This window comes from Peromyscus leucopus, chromosome 18 (assembly GCF_004664715.2).
Source record: "Peromyscus leucopus breed LL Stock chromosome 18, UCI_PerLeu_2.1, whole genome shotgun sequence".
Taxonomy (NCBI): Eukaryota; Metazoa; Chordata; class Mammalia; order Rodentia; family Cricetidae; genus Peromyscus; species Peromyscus leucopus.
The window spans coordinates 15,061,126-15,076,755 of NC_051078.1; the positions used below are offsets into that span (position 1 = coordinate 15,061,126).

Below are 15,630 nucleotides of genomic sequence, written 5' to 3' on the forward strand. Positions count from 1 at the left end.
CGCCGCCGCCACCACCACCCAGCCTAAAATAGGATATCTTAAAAGCAAAGGTTTAAAAAGGCTTTTCCTACTAAAGTAACTCCCTAATTTTTTTCACTCTACCTTTCAAATTTTTAACTGCTACATAAACACTGTATAAACTGATGAGTACTTGTACTGTTTAAGTATATGCATATACTATAACACTTATGTCAGATCCAATTATCACAAGCATTACTTTCCTCTTTACAATGAAAACACTGAAAATCTTGTCTCTCTAGCCACTCTAGAACAGCTCACCAGAACTTATTACTAGTGTAACCCGAAGTGGCTTTAGAAAATTAGCCTGCTCTACATACTTCCGCTGAATTGTAACTGGAAATACCAAGCTACTCTAAACAGTTCTTAAGTATTCATGGATTTGAGATGTTTGGAGAATTCTTTTAAAGATATGAAGCAGTACAAGAAATAGTTTCATATCCCAATACATTAAGACCCACTTAACTTTTTCTAATTGGTATTATGTAATTCTATTTTTCCTATACTCCAATTATTTTGATTTGTAAGTATAGGGAAAAGAGGGAATGCTAGCTAATAACCTCACCTTTCCACTGTTGAAAACTACAAGTACCACAGCTGTCTGTCTCAGCTCACTATGTAGCCCAAGTTAGCCATGTGTGTCTGAGCTCACTACACAGGTAAGGTTAGCCTTGAATTCACAGACTCAATCTCCTGATTGTTGAAATTACAAGCCTGTACTACCACAATGGGTTCTAAATAATGTATACAGATACCCTCAAAGGCCAGAAAGAGGGTGTCAGATCCCCTGAAGCTGGAGTTACAGATGGTTGTGAGGTGCCCATTCTAAGCGTTGAAAACAAACTTGGATCATCTAGAAGAGCACCAAGAACTTTTGACTGCTGAGCCATCTCTCCAGCCCCACAGTTCAAACTAAGTTCTTAAAAAGCATGTGTGCTGTTATCAATAGCTATCACACTGGATAGTGTAACTATAAAATATTTTCACTTATAGAAAATTCTACTGGAAAATATAGATTTAGATTTTTAACAGAAAAGTTATTTTTTACTGAGATTACTTTTTGCAACTCTTCCCCCTGGAATGAAATAAAAAATATCACTGATTCTGTGGTGTAACTATATTTGGTACTTGTAGATACTCAAAACCAAGATCACTGAAGTAGGGCTTCTAGCTCTGACATCTAATTCCTATGCAAATTAAGCAAGTCATTTAACCTACCCAAACATATCTTACTTCATCTATGAAACATACATAATGTCAACTTACTTCATATGGTTACTGTGAGGATATTAAAAAACAAATATTTATGAGTGTGTACTCATTGTCACATTATCCTTCCTAAATTCAGGACCATCTTTCCTAGACTCTGAATCATTTCAGTTTACTCATAACAACAAACTGAAATCACAATAGAAGAAATTGCAAATATTTCAGATCTATAATAAAGAAAAGGCTTGAGTTACTCAATGTGTATCACATTTTAAACAATGTTTGATACTTCTGTACTTTATTCTATTAAAGCCTCACAACAACCCTGAGAATGCAAGACAATTAAACTCATTTTAGAGAAAATAGAGGAACACAAAGGCCAAAGAACTCACTCAGTTTAGCACTTCTTTGATATAGTAAGAAAAGTAGCTAAAATGTGATTCAAAGTCTACCTAATTCCAAAACATCTCATATAGGATAAAGTGTACATGTGTACGTACACACACACACACACACACACACACACACACACATACACACACACACACAAAAAAAAACCTGGAAGATAAATTCTGAATCAAAATTAAAAGTTTAAAAAATGATAAACAAAAAGATCACCTATAGATATAAATTGTAAATCAAGTTAATTGTTTATAGACTTTAGTGGAAAGGAACTCTTAAGACAATTCTCCGGAATGTCCAAATAATTTCAAAATAATAGACTATAAATAAGTTGGGCATGGTAGCACACAGCAGCACTCGTAGCCATCAGGAAGTAAAGGCACGTTTGAGACCAGCCAGAGCTACATAATGAGATCAAGTCTCTAAAACAAAAGAACAGTCTATAGCAATGCAAGTATAGGTCATACGGAGAGTTTCAATCCCACAAAGCAGAGTCTTACCTTTTCAGAGAGAATATCGGAGGTACTAATTCTTCTGGTTAAATTTTGTTCTTTATCTTCTAATCCTTTAAAATAAAACAGCATCTTTTGAATATTCCAAAATATAGCCACAATTAATCAACACTATATAATAATCAGGAATTATTTTAAAGGGTTTCATTATTATGGTCTTGTTTTCATGACTCTCAACCAAAATGAAAGAATGCTATATTAAAGGGAATGAAGGACTGAAGAAGTATCTTCATCTATACAATGGTAGACACACAAGTATGAGAAGTTAAGTTAGGACCCTAAAACCACATAAAAAGCCAGGAGTGGTGAACTCCATTTGTAACGTCAGCACTGGAAGATGGAGATGGATGACAGCTGGTGTTCACTAGCCAGCCAGCCAGCAATGACTGAGCCCCAGGTCCCACTGAGACCACAGACTAGATCATCCTGAAGAACACCCAAGATTGACCTCTTGCCACCACACATACAACACAGACAGAGAGACAGACAGAATGAGAATATGGATCTGACTAAGCTTGTACCATCATTCTAAAGTTACAAGGCTAGTACAAGTATTAAATAAGATACTTTGATAAAAATAGCTTTAGAACTAAAAATAATTATTTAGAATAGGAACAGAACTTATGGAGTAGATAAACGAAGCAAAGCCTAATTACCAAACAGGAACTACAATGACAAATTTTATTTAAAATAAACTCAATACTTAAACTATAGCTTTCTGTATTATAAAGCTGACTATTTATTTAGGAGAACACAAGCCAGAGCATTTATGTGAACCCAGACTTCTAGGGTATGGTCCTAAATCTGCAACAGTTGTAGGGATCATACAGTAATAGCACCAACAGCTACCGTAGTACTGAGATAAAGGCTTCAGTTAACCAAGTTAACACTCAAGAGTTGCAGGCTTGGCCGGGCGGTGGTGGCGCACGCCTTTAATCCCAGCACTCGGGAGGCAGAGGCAGGCAGATCTCTGTGAGTTCGAGGCCAGCCTGGGCTACCGAGTGAGTTCCAGGAAAGGCGCAAAGCTACATAGAGAAACCCTGTCTCGAAAAACAAAAAAAAAAAAAAAAAAAAAAAGAGTTGCAGGCTTAAATTTCAAACCTAGTATTTTATGGTTGGTTGTTGCGGGCCGCAGGAATATATCATAAGAACTCAGCTGGTTATGGCAAAGTCACTACCTGGAGGGATCATGGAATTCCTCCAGAGGAAGCCAAATCCCAAGGAGTTTTTGGTGTTACTTGGCTTGTTATATATCAGCTGTATTCTGTTATGAAAATCATGTGTGCCTTCATAGCTTTCCCAATTGACTTTTCCCTAAGAAGGACTAACAGTGTAGACTGAGCACTCTCTGGACATACACATTCCAGGTAATTTGGAGAACAGCCTCAGGGAAAGGCTTTCTCTGGAATCAGATATCTCCCTTGGCCACTTTCAAGGACTACAGGATACACCACCCAGGTGGACGCCCAACTGCCAAGGACTAACAATGATAACAACCCACCTAAAAGTCTCCTGACTTAAATTCCACAAGGAGACACCACCCAGGGGGGCGCCCAACTTCCAAGGACTAACAAGTGATAGCAGCCCACGTACAAGTCTCCTGACTTACAGTAAATTCACAAGAGGACGCCGCCTAGGCCAGGTGGACACTAAGTAATAGTTTTACACAATTTAGCTTAGACCCTTCTTTCTTACAGCCTTACTAACTTTATAGACCTCTAACTACTTACCTAACCACTTCTAGGAATATTTAGATAAACTTCTGTGCTAACAGCTATGCTCAGCCAGAACTCCCAGTTCAAGCCTCCCTGTATCACCAGAGGCATCTAGCTGTACACAGGTTGCCTAGAGACTGAGCACACTTTCCCCCACCCTGCAGAAAAACGGCAGACAGCTTGGACAGATAGGAGCCACAGGAAAAAAGAAGACAGTTTTATTTTCTCCCATTGACCTAGCAACTTACAGATTTTTAACATCCTTTACCAAACACATTTAAGGTTATAGTTGTGCACGTAAGACCCCTCTTCTTAGATATTACCCATATTTAGCCTTTAGTTGATTCATTAGTCACTTCCCCTTTGGGTCACAAATGGTAATTAACAACTAGTGCCCTTCTTTGTAATTCTTATCAACCCTCCATTTGATCCTGATAGCGGACAATCACTGCCTGAGGAAGTTCAGGCTGAGTGTCTTGGGTGGAGGGGAGGATTGTGATTTTAGGGAGATATATAACTGTAAAGCAGAGGACAGGACGGGGAAGAGAGAAGAGAATGGAAGAACGAGATGGGTAAGAACTTGAGAGGAACGAGCTGAGATGGGAAAGAACTAGATTGAAGAGCTAAAAGAGAGGACTAGAGGAACGAGATGGAAGATGAGGAAGAGCCAGATGGGAAAGAACAAGATGAGAAAGAGCCAGATGAGAGAGAAGGAGATGGGAGAGAAGCTGATGGGAGAAAGAAATAGATAGATGGGAACCTAGAAGGGACAGAACTAGATGAAGGAATTAAGATAGAACATAGAGGGGACAGTAGATAAATATAGAGAGAAATCAGGCAAGAAAGGAGCTAAACATGAGAACAGAACTGAAGCTGTGTATAAAGGATGTTATGCCAGAGGAATTAAAGCGAATGGATCAAAGAACTCTGAGTGCGTAGACTGATTTACCGACCCTAAAGATTCTCTGCTGGTTGATAGAGCCTTCCGCGGACCCTGGGAGGGGACTATCGAGGGGCTGGATCCCCATAGTCCTCGTTAGTTGGTTATTTTCTCCATAATACCATGCCTGTTAGTGTTCTAAACATCCTACTTTAGTTGCTCAGATGGACCACTGGTGAAAAATATACAGATTATTCAATACATCAAGTACCCTACACAAAGCAAACAAGAGTAATCATCACATCTGAGGCAGATTTCTTTTCCTCTAAGACTTTAAAAATTTTTTTTTTTTTATTATTCTAGTCAAGCCAGGTGTTCCAGACCTGAAATCCAGCTACTTAGAAAGCTATAGCAAGAAGGATCACATATGCAAGGCCTGCCTGGACTACAAATGAGTTCAAAGACACCCTGGACACCCAGTGAGATTCTACTTCAAAATAAATAGTATAAAGAGGGCTGGAAGTATAGCTCAGTGATAGAGAGCTTGCTCAGCATGTGTAAGGCCCCGAGCTCAATCCTGGTACAGAGAAGGGAAAAGGGGAAAAAAGCTTCTTCAGTACAAAATGAATGGTGCACTAGTATACTGTGAAAGCTGGGAGTTTTGGTATTTTAGATTACTTGCCTAGCTTGTGTGATGTTCACAGTACTATCTTCAGTAGAGGAGGAGGACAAGAAGAGGAAGAGGAAGAAGAGGAAGAGGTGAAAACGGGAGAGGAGGAGGAGTGGAGAGAAAGAAGAGAGGAAAGGAAAATGGGAAGAAAGAAATATTTTAGCCCAAGATAAATCTCACATTTACCTATACATGATTTTCATCTCAAAGCAACAGTAAGAGAATCTCTAAAAACAGAAAACAGAAAACATATAAAGCTGTGCCCAAGTGATCTGAGTCATATAGGAATACAAACCACACCCTTCTACCACACCGGAATCTCAGTGTGTTATGAGCTATACCATTCACACCGTCTGACTTCAGTAACACTCCTTGCTCTACTTCACAGTAAACACTTCCAAACTTTGACTTCTACAAGCACACTTCCAGTCCTTTTCAAAGTTAAATGATTTATTCATTACAATACAGGGCATCTTTAAAAATTCATTTAGTATGTAAAAATGCATTACCGTTTTTTCTGAGCTATTTTTTTTTCATGTACCACTAATAAAATGGTCACTGCTTTTAAAAGGCACATGGGAGGCAGGAGCTGGCAAACTGCAGCCAGCCTAGACTATATAGCAAGTCACCAGAGCTATGTGATGAGATCCTATCTCAAAAAAATAAAGACATGCCGGGCGGTGGTGGTGCACGCCTTTAATGCCAGCACTCAGGAGGCAGAGCCAGGCAGATCTCTGTGTGTTCAAGGCCAGCCTGGGCTACCAAGTGAGTTCCAGGAAAGGCGCAAAGCTACACAGAGAAACCCTGTCTCGAAAAACCAAAAAAAAAAAAAAGAGGAGATTAAATTTCAAGATTAAAAAAAAAAAATCTCAAATATTTTCCAAGTATCTCCATAAGTGAAAGTGGTTAAAAATAAAGCAGAAAAACAGCAGAGAAGAGGCAGGCATATCAAACAAAGTGGTCACAAACAAGAAGAAGGTCTCTGCTTCCTCTGAGTTTAAGAATTTAAATGAAAAATTAATATGGATAGTGTCATTATGATACAGAAGTAAAAAGATGGAATTGACTTTAATTCATTTATTTACATCAAATAAGAGCAAGCTCACACGTAATATGAAAGTTTAAAAGAACCATTGAGAACGGGAAAAGGCATTGGACAGCAGTCTTCTTGAGCAAAGGAAAGAGCAGGTATGTGTGCAGAAACATCTATGCATATAACTAATGATCCAGATAAGCACTGGGTGGTTTTTTGGTTTCCTTGACTCTTCTTCCACAGAAGCCAGCTTGTCAAATTTGAATTTTCATTTGAATTACTGCAAGCATTCACACATAACGAACTTGTCTATCCTGCTATGTTATACTTCACAGAAATTATAAATAGCTGACACTTGTAACTTATTAGAAGGGAAGAACTTTAGAATATGTAATCAAAAGCAGTCATCACTCTCATTTACAAATTTATACCAATGAGTGGCCTTGAAAACTTCAAATATAAAAACTGATCCCAGAAAGCTGGGTTGGGTATGGAGGAGGCCTACCTATGAGGCAAAGACAGGAGGATCAGGAGTTCAAGGCCAGACTTAGCCAAAATAATCTGAGAAAAGACTGGGCTATATAACACACAACTTGAAAACAATGATACACAAGAAAAAAATAAACTTTTTTATTCAGTTATGAGAGAAAAGTAAAAGTGATTTTAGAAAAAATGGAAATATTACAACAACAACTGTAACTGAAACAGAAATCTGAAGAGCTGGGCTTAAAGCAGATTGAACAGGACTGCAAAGAGAATGTACAAAATCAAAGACACAGCACAGGAAGCTTGCCAGAATTTACGCAGCGGAGTTCTAGGGATAAACCCCTATGACTAAACCAAGAGACAGGAAAAATACAGTGAAATGACAGACTACAGCATGAATCAATACGGAATTCTAGAAAACAGATATTAGCATAGCATGTAACTACATAGAGTATTTTTTTCTAGAAACAATGGAAGATCAAATTCACAATCAAGAAGCACAACAAATCCCAAGCTGCATAATAATAATAAAAACTACAATCAACACTAAACTATATACTATCAAACACACAAAAAAAGATTTTTTCCAAATGATTAGAGAAAGCTAGATTGCCTTCAAATTAAATATTCTTAAGAATGATAGCTGGTTTTTTAAAATCAACAATATAAGCAAAAAACTATCTTCAGTATGGTGAGATAACCAACATAGAATTCTAATTTGGGAAAAAAATATCTTATGAGTTTTGGGGATACTGAGATGGCTCATTGGGTAACAAACTTGCTTCACAGCCTGACAATCTCAGTTCAATCCCCAGAACACATACAAATATGGAAAGAGAGAAATGACTCCCCAAAGTTGTCCCCTAACTTCTACACATGCACTATAGCAGCACATGTGCAAACCTGCATGCATAACTGCCCCTCCCCCCCGCCCCCGCCTTGTTTTAAAATTAAAAAAAGAAAGAACAATTACTGTCAAACTTCTCAACTTGGCATTACTTAAAGCAAAAAGGGAAATACAAGCTGGGGGATGCAGCTTGTGGCAAAGAACTTTCTTTGTACCTATGAAGCAGGCCCATATGCATGACACAGTCACCCACAGAAATATGCTGGCCTTATCAGAAGTCCTGGTACACGCCAGGACTTAACTCTGTCTTAACATACAGACAAATCTACCATAAGGTGGCAATTTGTGTGTGTGTGCATTTCTCTTGCCTCAACTTCCCAAGTCACTCGGATTGCAGGCTGGAACCACCAGGCCTGCCTGCTCATTTGAGGCTTTTCATTTAGCACACTGTTTGAAATTCATTCATGTAGTTCTGTTTATCACTAATACATTCTTTTTTTTTTTTTTTTAAATATTCCAGGGATGATTCTAATCTTAAACTATTCCACAGAAGAACTTGGAAACTATCCACAATTTATTTTCCAGGTATCAGAACCATACATTAAAATTTGGCAAGGAAAACAGGAAGTGGGGGTGAAATTAAAGGTTAGGAGCACAGATGAGCCACCAGCCAACCTTTTATTTATATTAAAACGCAAATATCCCTCTACCACATGCATAAACTACTGTAGAGTAATACAGGGAATACCACTCAGCATAAAGAGGGGGGGCTGGAGAGATGGCTTTGTTTAAGAGCACAGACTGCTCTTCCAGAGGTCCTGAGTTCGATTCCCAGCAACCACATGGTGGCTCACAACCACCTGTAATGAGATCTGGTGCCCTCTTCTTGCCTGCAAGGACACATGCAGACAGAACACTATACATAATTAATAAATAAAATCTTTTTTTAAAAAAGGAATGATATACAGACCTACATGGATGAATTTCAAACAGTGTGCTAAGTGAAAAGCCTAGAATCAGCAGGCAGGCCTGATGGAACCAGCCTGCAATCTCAGTGACTTGGGAAGTTTAAGCAAGAGAATCACAAGGTCAAGGCTACTACTGAGCACCTTAGTGAGGCCCTGCCTATTTCCATTACAAAACAGAAAGTAAAGATAAGTGAGAATCTCACTCAGAGATAAAAGGCTTGCTTAGCATGTGTGAGGCCATCGGTTCAATCCTCTGTACCACCAAAAAAGTAAATAAAATAAATACATAAATAAAATAGCTGTATGATAGCATTTATGTTACTCTGGGAAATCCTGGGAGCAGATCAGTGGTTACCAGATGGACTGAAGATTAAGAGCCCTGTTAAGTATTAAAGGAACAGGGATAACAAGATGAGTCAGTAGGTAAAGCGCTTGTCCTACAAGACCGCTGATGACACACAAACATCACACACGGGAACAAGAAAAATATTAGAGAACTGATGCATCTCAATTGTAATGGCTGGTGAGGATTATTACCAGGTTACTCAACTGTCAACATCTGTCAAAATTTAGAGAATTATAGACTACAACGTCTATTTTACTGCATATAAATTATGTTAGGAAAGAAAATATTAAGTGGATTTTTAAAAACAATATATATAAATTAATTCAGGTATAGAAAAGCACTGAAACACTACAAAAATCAATTAATATAATTTGTTATACTAAGAGAAATTAAAAACTCATCAATAGTGACAAAAAAGATAGTTAAACTTCAAAATATATTCACAACTTTAAAAATTGCAAAGTAGGAATAGTTATTTACCCAATAAACCTTAAAAACTTAGACATCTGGGCTGGAGAGATGGCTCAGAGGTTAAGAGCACTGGCTGTTCTTCCAGAAGTTCTGAGTTCAATTCCCAGCAACCACATGGTGGCTCACAACCACCCGTAATGAGATCTGGTGCCCTCTTCTGTATACATAATAAATAAATAAATCAAAAAAAAAAAAACTTAGAATCTACAAAACACTGAAGTATCATGCTTTCATTAGGAAAGGAAGGTGCTCACTATTATCACTTATGTTCAACACATTTTTAAGTCCTGGAGAGCAAACCAGGCCAAAAACAAAAATAAAGATCAGCACAAGTCAGGAACTGTGGCACGCACACACTTGCAATGCCAACACTCAGGAGGCTGAGGCAGATTGATTACAAGGTTTAGGCCAGCATGGACCACTACAAGGCAAGATTCAGGTCAGCCTGGACTAGAGAGTGAAACCCTGCCTCAACTACAATATTTAGTGAACAAAACCTATTATTAAGTAATAAGACGACCTATAATGAAGGTACAAAAAAAACTGATAGAAAATTGGGATCCTTCTAAGTACTGAAGCACACTTAAACTGTTGTGACCAAACACTTTAAAAACAAAACGTATTTAACAGAGCGAACTCGAATCGCTATTCCATTACCTTGGCTAGCATCTGTGGTGCTGGATTTCAAGGATAGCTGCTTTGTTCCATCTTTCACTCTTTTCATCCGGTTCTTATCCCCTGGTAAAGTCAGTTTTTGCCTGAGTGGTTTTAATTCAAATGCCTGAAAAGTTTTGACCTGCGTCTTCTCCTCGGGAGCTACTTCTTTACTTGAGTCTTTTGTAATACTGGCATTATCAGTGCTCGTTTGGTCCTCACAATGCAGTGTTTTAGCCTCTTCCTGCACATTCTCTTCTTTGCTACTCAGAGCGAGTTTTTCATCCTTGTTGATGCACTCTAGTTCCAGCTGTATTTGCTTATACTTTAGAAGCAAATCTTCGAAAGTCTCTTCCGCACAGTTTTCACTTTTGGACGAATGATTCTGTTTTCTTGATGGAGATCTTCCAAAACTTTTGGCTGAACAGCGTATTAAGGAAACCAGTTTCCAAAAATTTTCCGGTTAAATTTAACAAAAATACTTAGGTTATAGATGAATTTTTCTCCCTTAATTTTTCAAGATGAACGGATATTTTTAATTACTAAAATCCATTTAACATATGTGCTGCTAACGCCTGCTTATGTGCCCATATTGCAATTTAACAAGTATCCATACAAACAGTCCACTTACAAAATCATTAGTGTCAGAAATTACCAGCTGAATCCACAGGCAGTCCAACCAGTTAGGTTGTGGCATCCTTCCTTCTGTAAGGATGAGGAAAACCCAAAGCGAACGGATGTTAAGGATGCTTTCGGAAGGAAGGGGGAAGAAACGGTTTTGTCACAGATGTTGACAATTTACACTTCTGATAGTCAGGAGGGAATCTTCTCTTTTATTAGTTTCTTCTCATTTCAAATTTAGAAAAATAAATAATAAAAAAAATGAACACTGACAATTAGTAATTTATGAAAGAGACATTTCTTTAAAAACTAATACATAATAAATTGAGAATTCATCATGTGCTAAATCTGACACATGCACAATTAACAGAAAAGCCATATAACAAAAAATAAAATTGTAAATGTTACTCAAAATGCACTTTTTAATTTCAAACAATTTATGAATATGATATGAATTTCACTCTGCAAGTTAAGAAGTGACAACCCCGGTAACTTGTGTAGTTTATTAAACCACTTGTGTTTCCACTGGCTGTAACTTAACACATGCCTTCTCTACTAACAGGACAAACGGCCAACAAGGATTTCAAACTCCTGACAACCAATTCAAAGAGGGGAATCATAACCACATATTTGAGAAACTAAATGAAATTCAACTTAAAAATCAATAGTTCTGCTTTAAAACTGTTCTAGTAATCTCTGCTTCTTAAAAGAAGTTTTCTGTGCCCCTGCCCACTATACAAACACAGGGTTTCTCTGTGTAACATCCCTGACTGGCCTTGAATTTACAGAGATCTGTGTGCCTCTCTGCCTCCTAAGAGCTGGGATTAAAGGTGTGTGCCACCACATGGCTAAAAGAGGCTTTTCAATACCTTTCTTTTCTACCATCCCACTAAATGGCATCTAGCTTGTTTTATTAGGACAACAGAAACTGATTGAAGTTTATAGACTAGTATTTTTAAACTTCATTCTACCTGATTTCTGCAGTCACTATACACCACTGCTGTCTCTGCTTCGGAGACTCTCGTGTCTCATTTATCTACACTGTTTAACGCTTCCTAACGCCTTTCTCTTCAAAGCTTGAAATGGTGTTCTGCAGTTGTCAGAACTCAGTCTTTTTTAATTTGAAAACGTTCTAAACAACTCCCGCTGTTTTACCCACCATGTAAGAGGAATCTGAACTGATAAGGTATTTTGGTTCTCTAGTGCCCACAAGCCAAGCACACAGTGCTATCAAAGTAACCTTTGTTTTGTTTGTTTGCTTCCAAGACAAGGTTCTCTGTGTAAGTCTTGGCTGTCCTGGAACTCTCTACAGAGATCAGGCTGGCTCTGAACTCAGAGATCCGCCTGCCTCTGCCTCCCAAGTGCTGGAATTCAAGGCGTGCGCCACTGCCCGGCTGTTAAGGTAATCTTTCTAGATTATAAAACTTCAGAACATTCTTTTTCATTGCCATTAGAGCACAAAGTCCTTAGAATGAATGCCTTTATTATCTGACCTGCGCTTACCTTTCCAACCTTACCTTTTCCCGGCTCATCACAATTTACGCAGCTTTGTAGCTAGGCTTCTGTTCTTCAACTTGACCCCAATTCAAGACACATCCTAGATGAAGCCAGAATTATTTATTCTCCCTGGCCATTTATGCATTCTTTATGCATAAATACTGTAATTATCTATAGTCCAGCTGAGCCATCTAAAAGTAGAACTATAGCAATAAAACCAAATAAATAACAAAGACACTGCAAATATTTGCAAAGTGAATAGATTCAATATTCCAACAAAAGTAACCTATCTGAAAAATGAGTAAAAATAATTGAGTTACATTCATTAACTTACCTCTGAGACACCCTTTCTCACCTCTACAGCATTAGGATCAAATCAACACTTGCTTGTCTGTCAAGATGTTATTTCTAACTTGTATTTTATGTGCTACTTGCTGAGGCTCAGTGGAAGAAGAAGAAAAGGACTGCTTAGGCTGGAGAGGACAGTGCAGCAGTTGTGCGTATTGCTCTTGCTTAGGACCCAAGTTCAAGTCCCAGCACCCATGTCAGGAGGCTCACAACTGCCTGTAGCTCCAGCTCGGGGCAATCTGACACCCCGGTCTCCTGGGACACTAGTGTGAACGTATGCACACACGTATACATTTAAGATTAATAAAAATAAATCTTTAAAAGAGGAAAAAAACTGCCTTTATATGAGTTTAGTGGCAAATACCTTAATCTTTACAACCAGGGAAGCTGAGACAGGACTGGGAGCTACTTCATAAGCTCCTCTCTTCAAGCAAAATTTTAAAAGAACCAGTGATGCAGTTTCTATAGTAGGGCCTTGGGCTCAATAGTCAGCATCAAAAGAAAAAAGAAAAGAGAGATGAGAGAGACTGGCTTTAAAATGACTTTTAAACCTGCTGTTTTAAAGGAAGAACCACTTTTCAACCTTAGCTGAAATCAAAAATGAAGATAGGCTAACTCTACTGATGGCAGACACTGTCCTAATCTGATTTCAAAGTTTAAAATGGTAGTTATACAGGGAGACTTAACACTAACAAAGACTGACAAAATGTCTAGCCTAAATGTCTATCCTAACTCTGAGGAGGTTGAGACAGGAGACAGGAGTCCTGAAGTAGCCTATGCTACTCGAGACCCTATCTCACAAAATAAACAAACAAACTGAGACAGGCCAGGGAGTGGTGGCCAGTGCCTTTAATCCCAGCACTTGGAAGACAGAGGCAGGCGGATCTCTGAGAGTTCAAAGCCAGCCTGGTCTACAGAGTTCCAGGACAGTCTCCAAAGCTACAGAGAGAAACCCTGTCTAAAGAGTGTAGGTAAATATCCAGTGTGCTTCTGTGATTTTGACAACTTTTCAGAAATCAGCGATTTTGCTGATTGTTTTCAGATACTGCACTTTAAGAACAGGATGCTTGGTTTGATTGTCTGCATTACTGTTCTCACGAAATATCAGTAAACCACACTAGAGGTAGAGTTCCTAATGAGAACTTGAGAAGGAAAAACATAATGTGAGCAAATAAAACTTGAATATAAAGCTCCATCCACGTTCTTTTAATATCAGTATCCTGCTCAGCTTAATTCCTATGTCTACTGTGATTATAAAAATGGCTACTTTACAGGCGGGCAGTGGTGGTGCACACCTTTAATCCCAGCACTTGGGAGGCAGAGCCAGGTGGATCTCTGTAAGTTCAAGGTCAGCCTGGTCTACAGAGCAAGATCCAGGACAGGTACCAAAACTACACAAAAACGAAAAACAAAAAAGCAAAACAAAAACAAACAAACAAAAAGGCTATTTTACAAATATTGCCTAAAAAGAGGGCAATTCTGACGCAACTGATTTAGAAATGAAATAGCTTGAGTATAATTTTTTGTCTATTTTTTTAAACATAATTAGGATATATTACTTGCAACTTTAAAGAAAACAGAATGGACCAGATTCTGTTTCAGTTCTTTTTTAATGGTTTTTCTAGACAGGGTCTCTCTGTTTAACAGCTCTGGCTGTCCTGGAAGTTGCTTTGTAGGCTGGACTACAGACCAGGCTGGTATGAAACTCACAGAGATCCCCCTGCCTCTGCTGGGATTATAGACAAGCGCCAACACCACCCCGCCCTTCCCTATACTTTTTGCAGTAAGTACTTAAAATCTAGTCTATGCACAACCCCCAACAGCAGCAATAATCGGACAAAAACATGGAGGAAAGAGGCAGGCAAGCCTAGCCACTACCCTTTCTAACGTCCAGGAACTAAGGAAACCATCCAACTGCCACAGTACTTCTGTCTCCAATTTGATGTTTTTTACTAAATTCTATTTTCATTTGTTTCTCCAACCCAAATTACACGTTTCATCTGTGTAAGCTTAAAAACATGTTTATGTATTTGGATATCCTCTGTTTTTTAATTCAGAGAGCAAAAAAATCATGGATGGCTCATGTTTGCACATAATCATGGCCAAAGGTTTTCTGATCTTCATGAAAGAACATTGACTGTGTTTTAAAAGATTGCCTACCTGTGATGTTTCTCCAAAACAATCTTGAGATGCTTCTAAACCAATGTTAGGCAATAGAAGTAAAAGCTTTTTCAGGTCACAGGAGCCAAAATCTGTTGTTTCTCTAAATACCCCTTGCCCATTAACATCATGACATCTAGAAAAAGCCAATATAGCCTAAAGTGCTTCATAAAAACAATTCTGAATATGTTCCAATTAAGTGTCCTATGTAAATTTTATAGAAAATATATCAAACAATTATTACATCGTGGGAATTATAGCTAGTAATAAAAGTGCTTAGTAAAACTATCTTAAACAATTAGTAAAAGTCGGGAGGTATAAACCCATCGTAAAACACGAAACGCTTTTGGACGATTAATCTCTTAACATAAATCCCGAGTAAACTTGGTAATGTTAAGATAACCCAATAATGTTAGAGGGAGCAAAAATTAGGAAATCGACTGCTTTTCTTCCCAGCTTGTCCATACACTACACATCCCTCCCTTTCTAACACACTAAAATGAAAGTGCTGGTAAGTTTATCTTTCTCTGATCTATACACGTAGGCAGCACAAAGATATAAAGATATAAAGCCCAAAAGTGAACTTAATGCATATAGTTTTCCCGAAAGTGAACTTAATGCATATAGCTTTCCAAACTATGTATGAATTTTAAAGATCAGAATTACTAAAACTGGTAAAAAATAAAATAAAGGGTCTGCATACACACACTTTAAAAGGCAGCAATGAGAACGAATAACTCTAGAAGAGTAAGAAAAAATTCACAAGAACCGTAAAATTACAGAGGAAAACTTA

General features: G+C 38.1%; 1 protein-coding gene across 2 annotated transcripts in view; it reads right to left on the reverse strand.

Annotated features, from left to right (window-relative positions):
- Positions 1 to 15,630, reverse strand: part of Zfc3h1 (zinc finger C3H1-type containing) — a 57,163-nt gene that overhangs the window by 40,172 nt on the left and 1,361 nt on the right. Inside the window, exons 1-4 of one of the 2 annotated variants that reach the window (XM_028877967.2) lie at positions 14,838 to 14,919; positions 12,350 to 12,429; positions 10,215 to 11,054; positions 2,130 to 2,194 (exon numbers count right to left, since the gene is read on the reverse strand). In XM_028877967.2, coding sequence (XP_028733800.1) covers positions 2,130 to 2,194; positions 10,215 to 10,281 — 132 coding nt within the window. In that variant the 5' untranslated portion in view covers positions 10,282 to 11,054; positions 12,350 to 12,429; positions 14,838 to 14,919. Of the gene's footprint in view, positions 1 to 2,129; positions 2,195 to 10,214; positions 11,055 to 12,349; positions 12,430 to 14,837; positions 14,920 to 15,630 lie in introns of those variants that run through there. The other variant, XM_028877965.2, reaches the window with a different exon arrangement.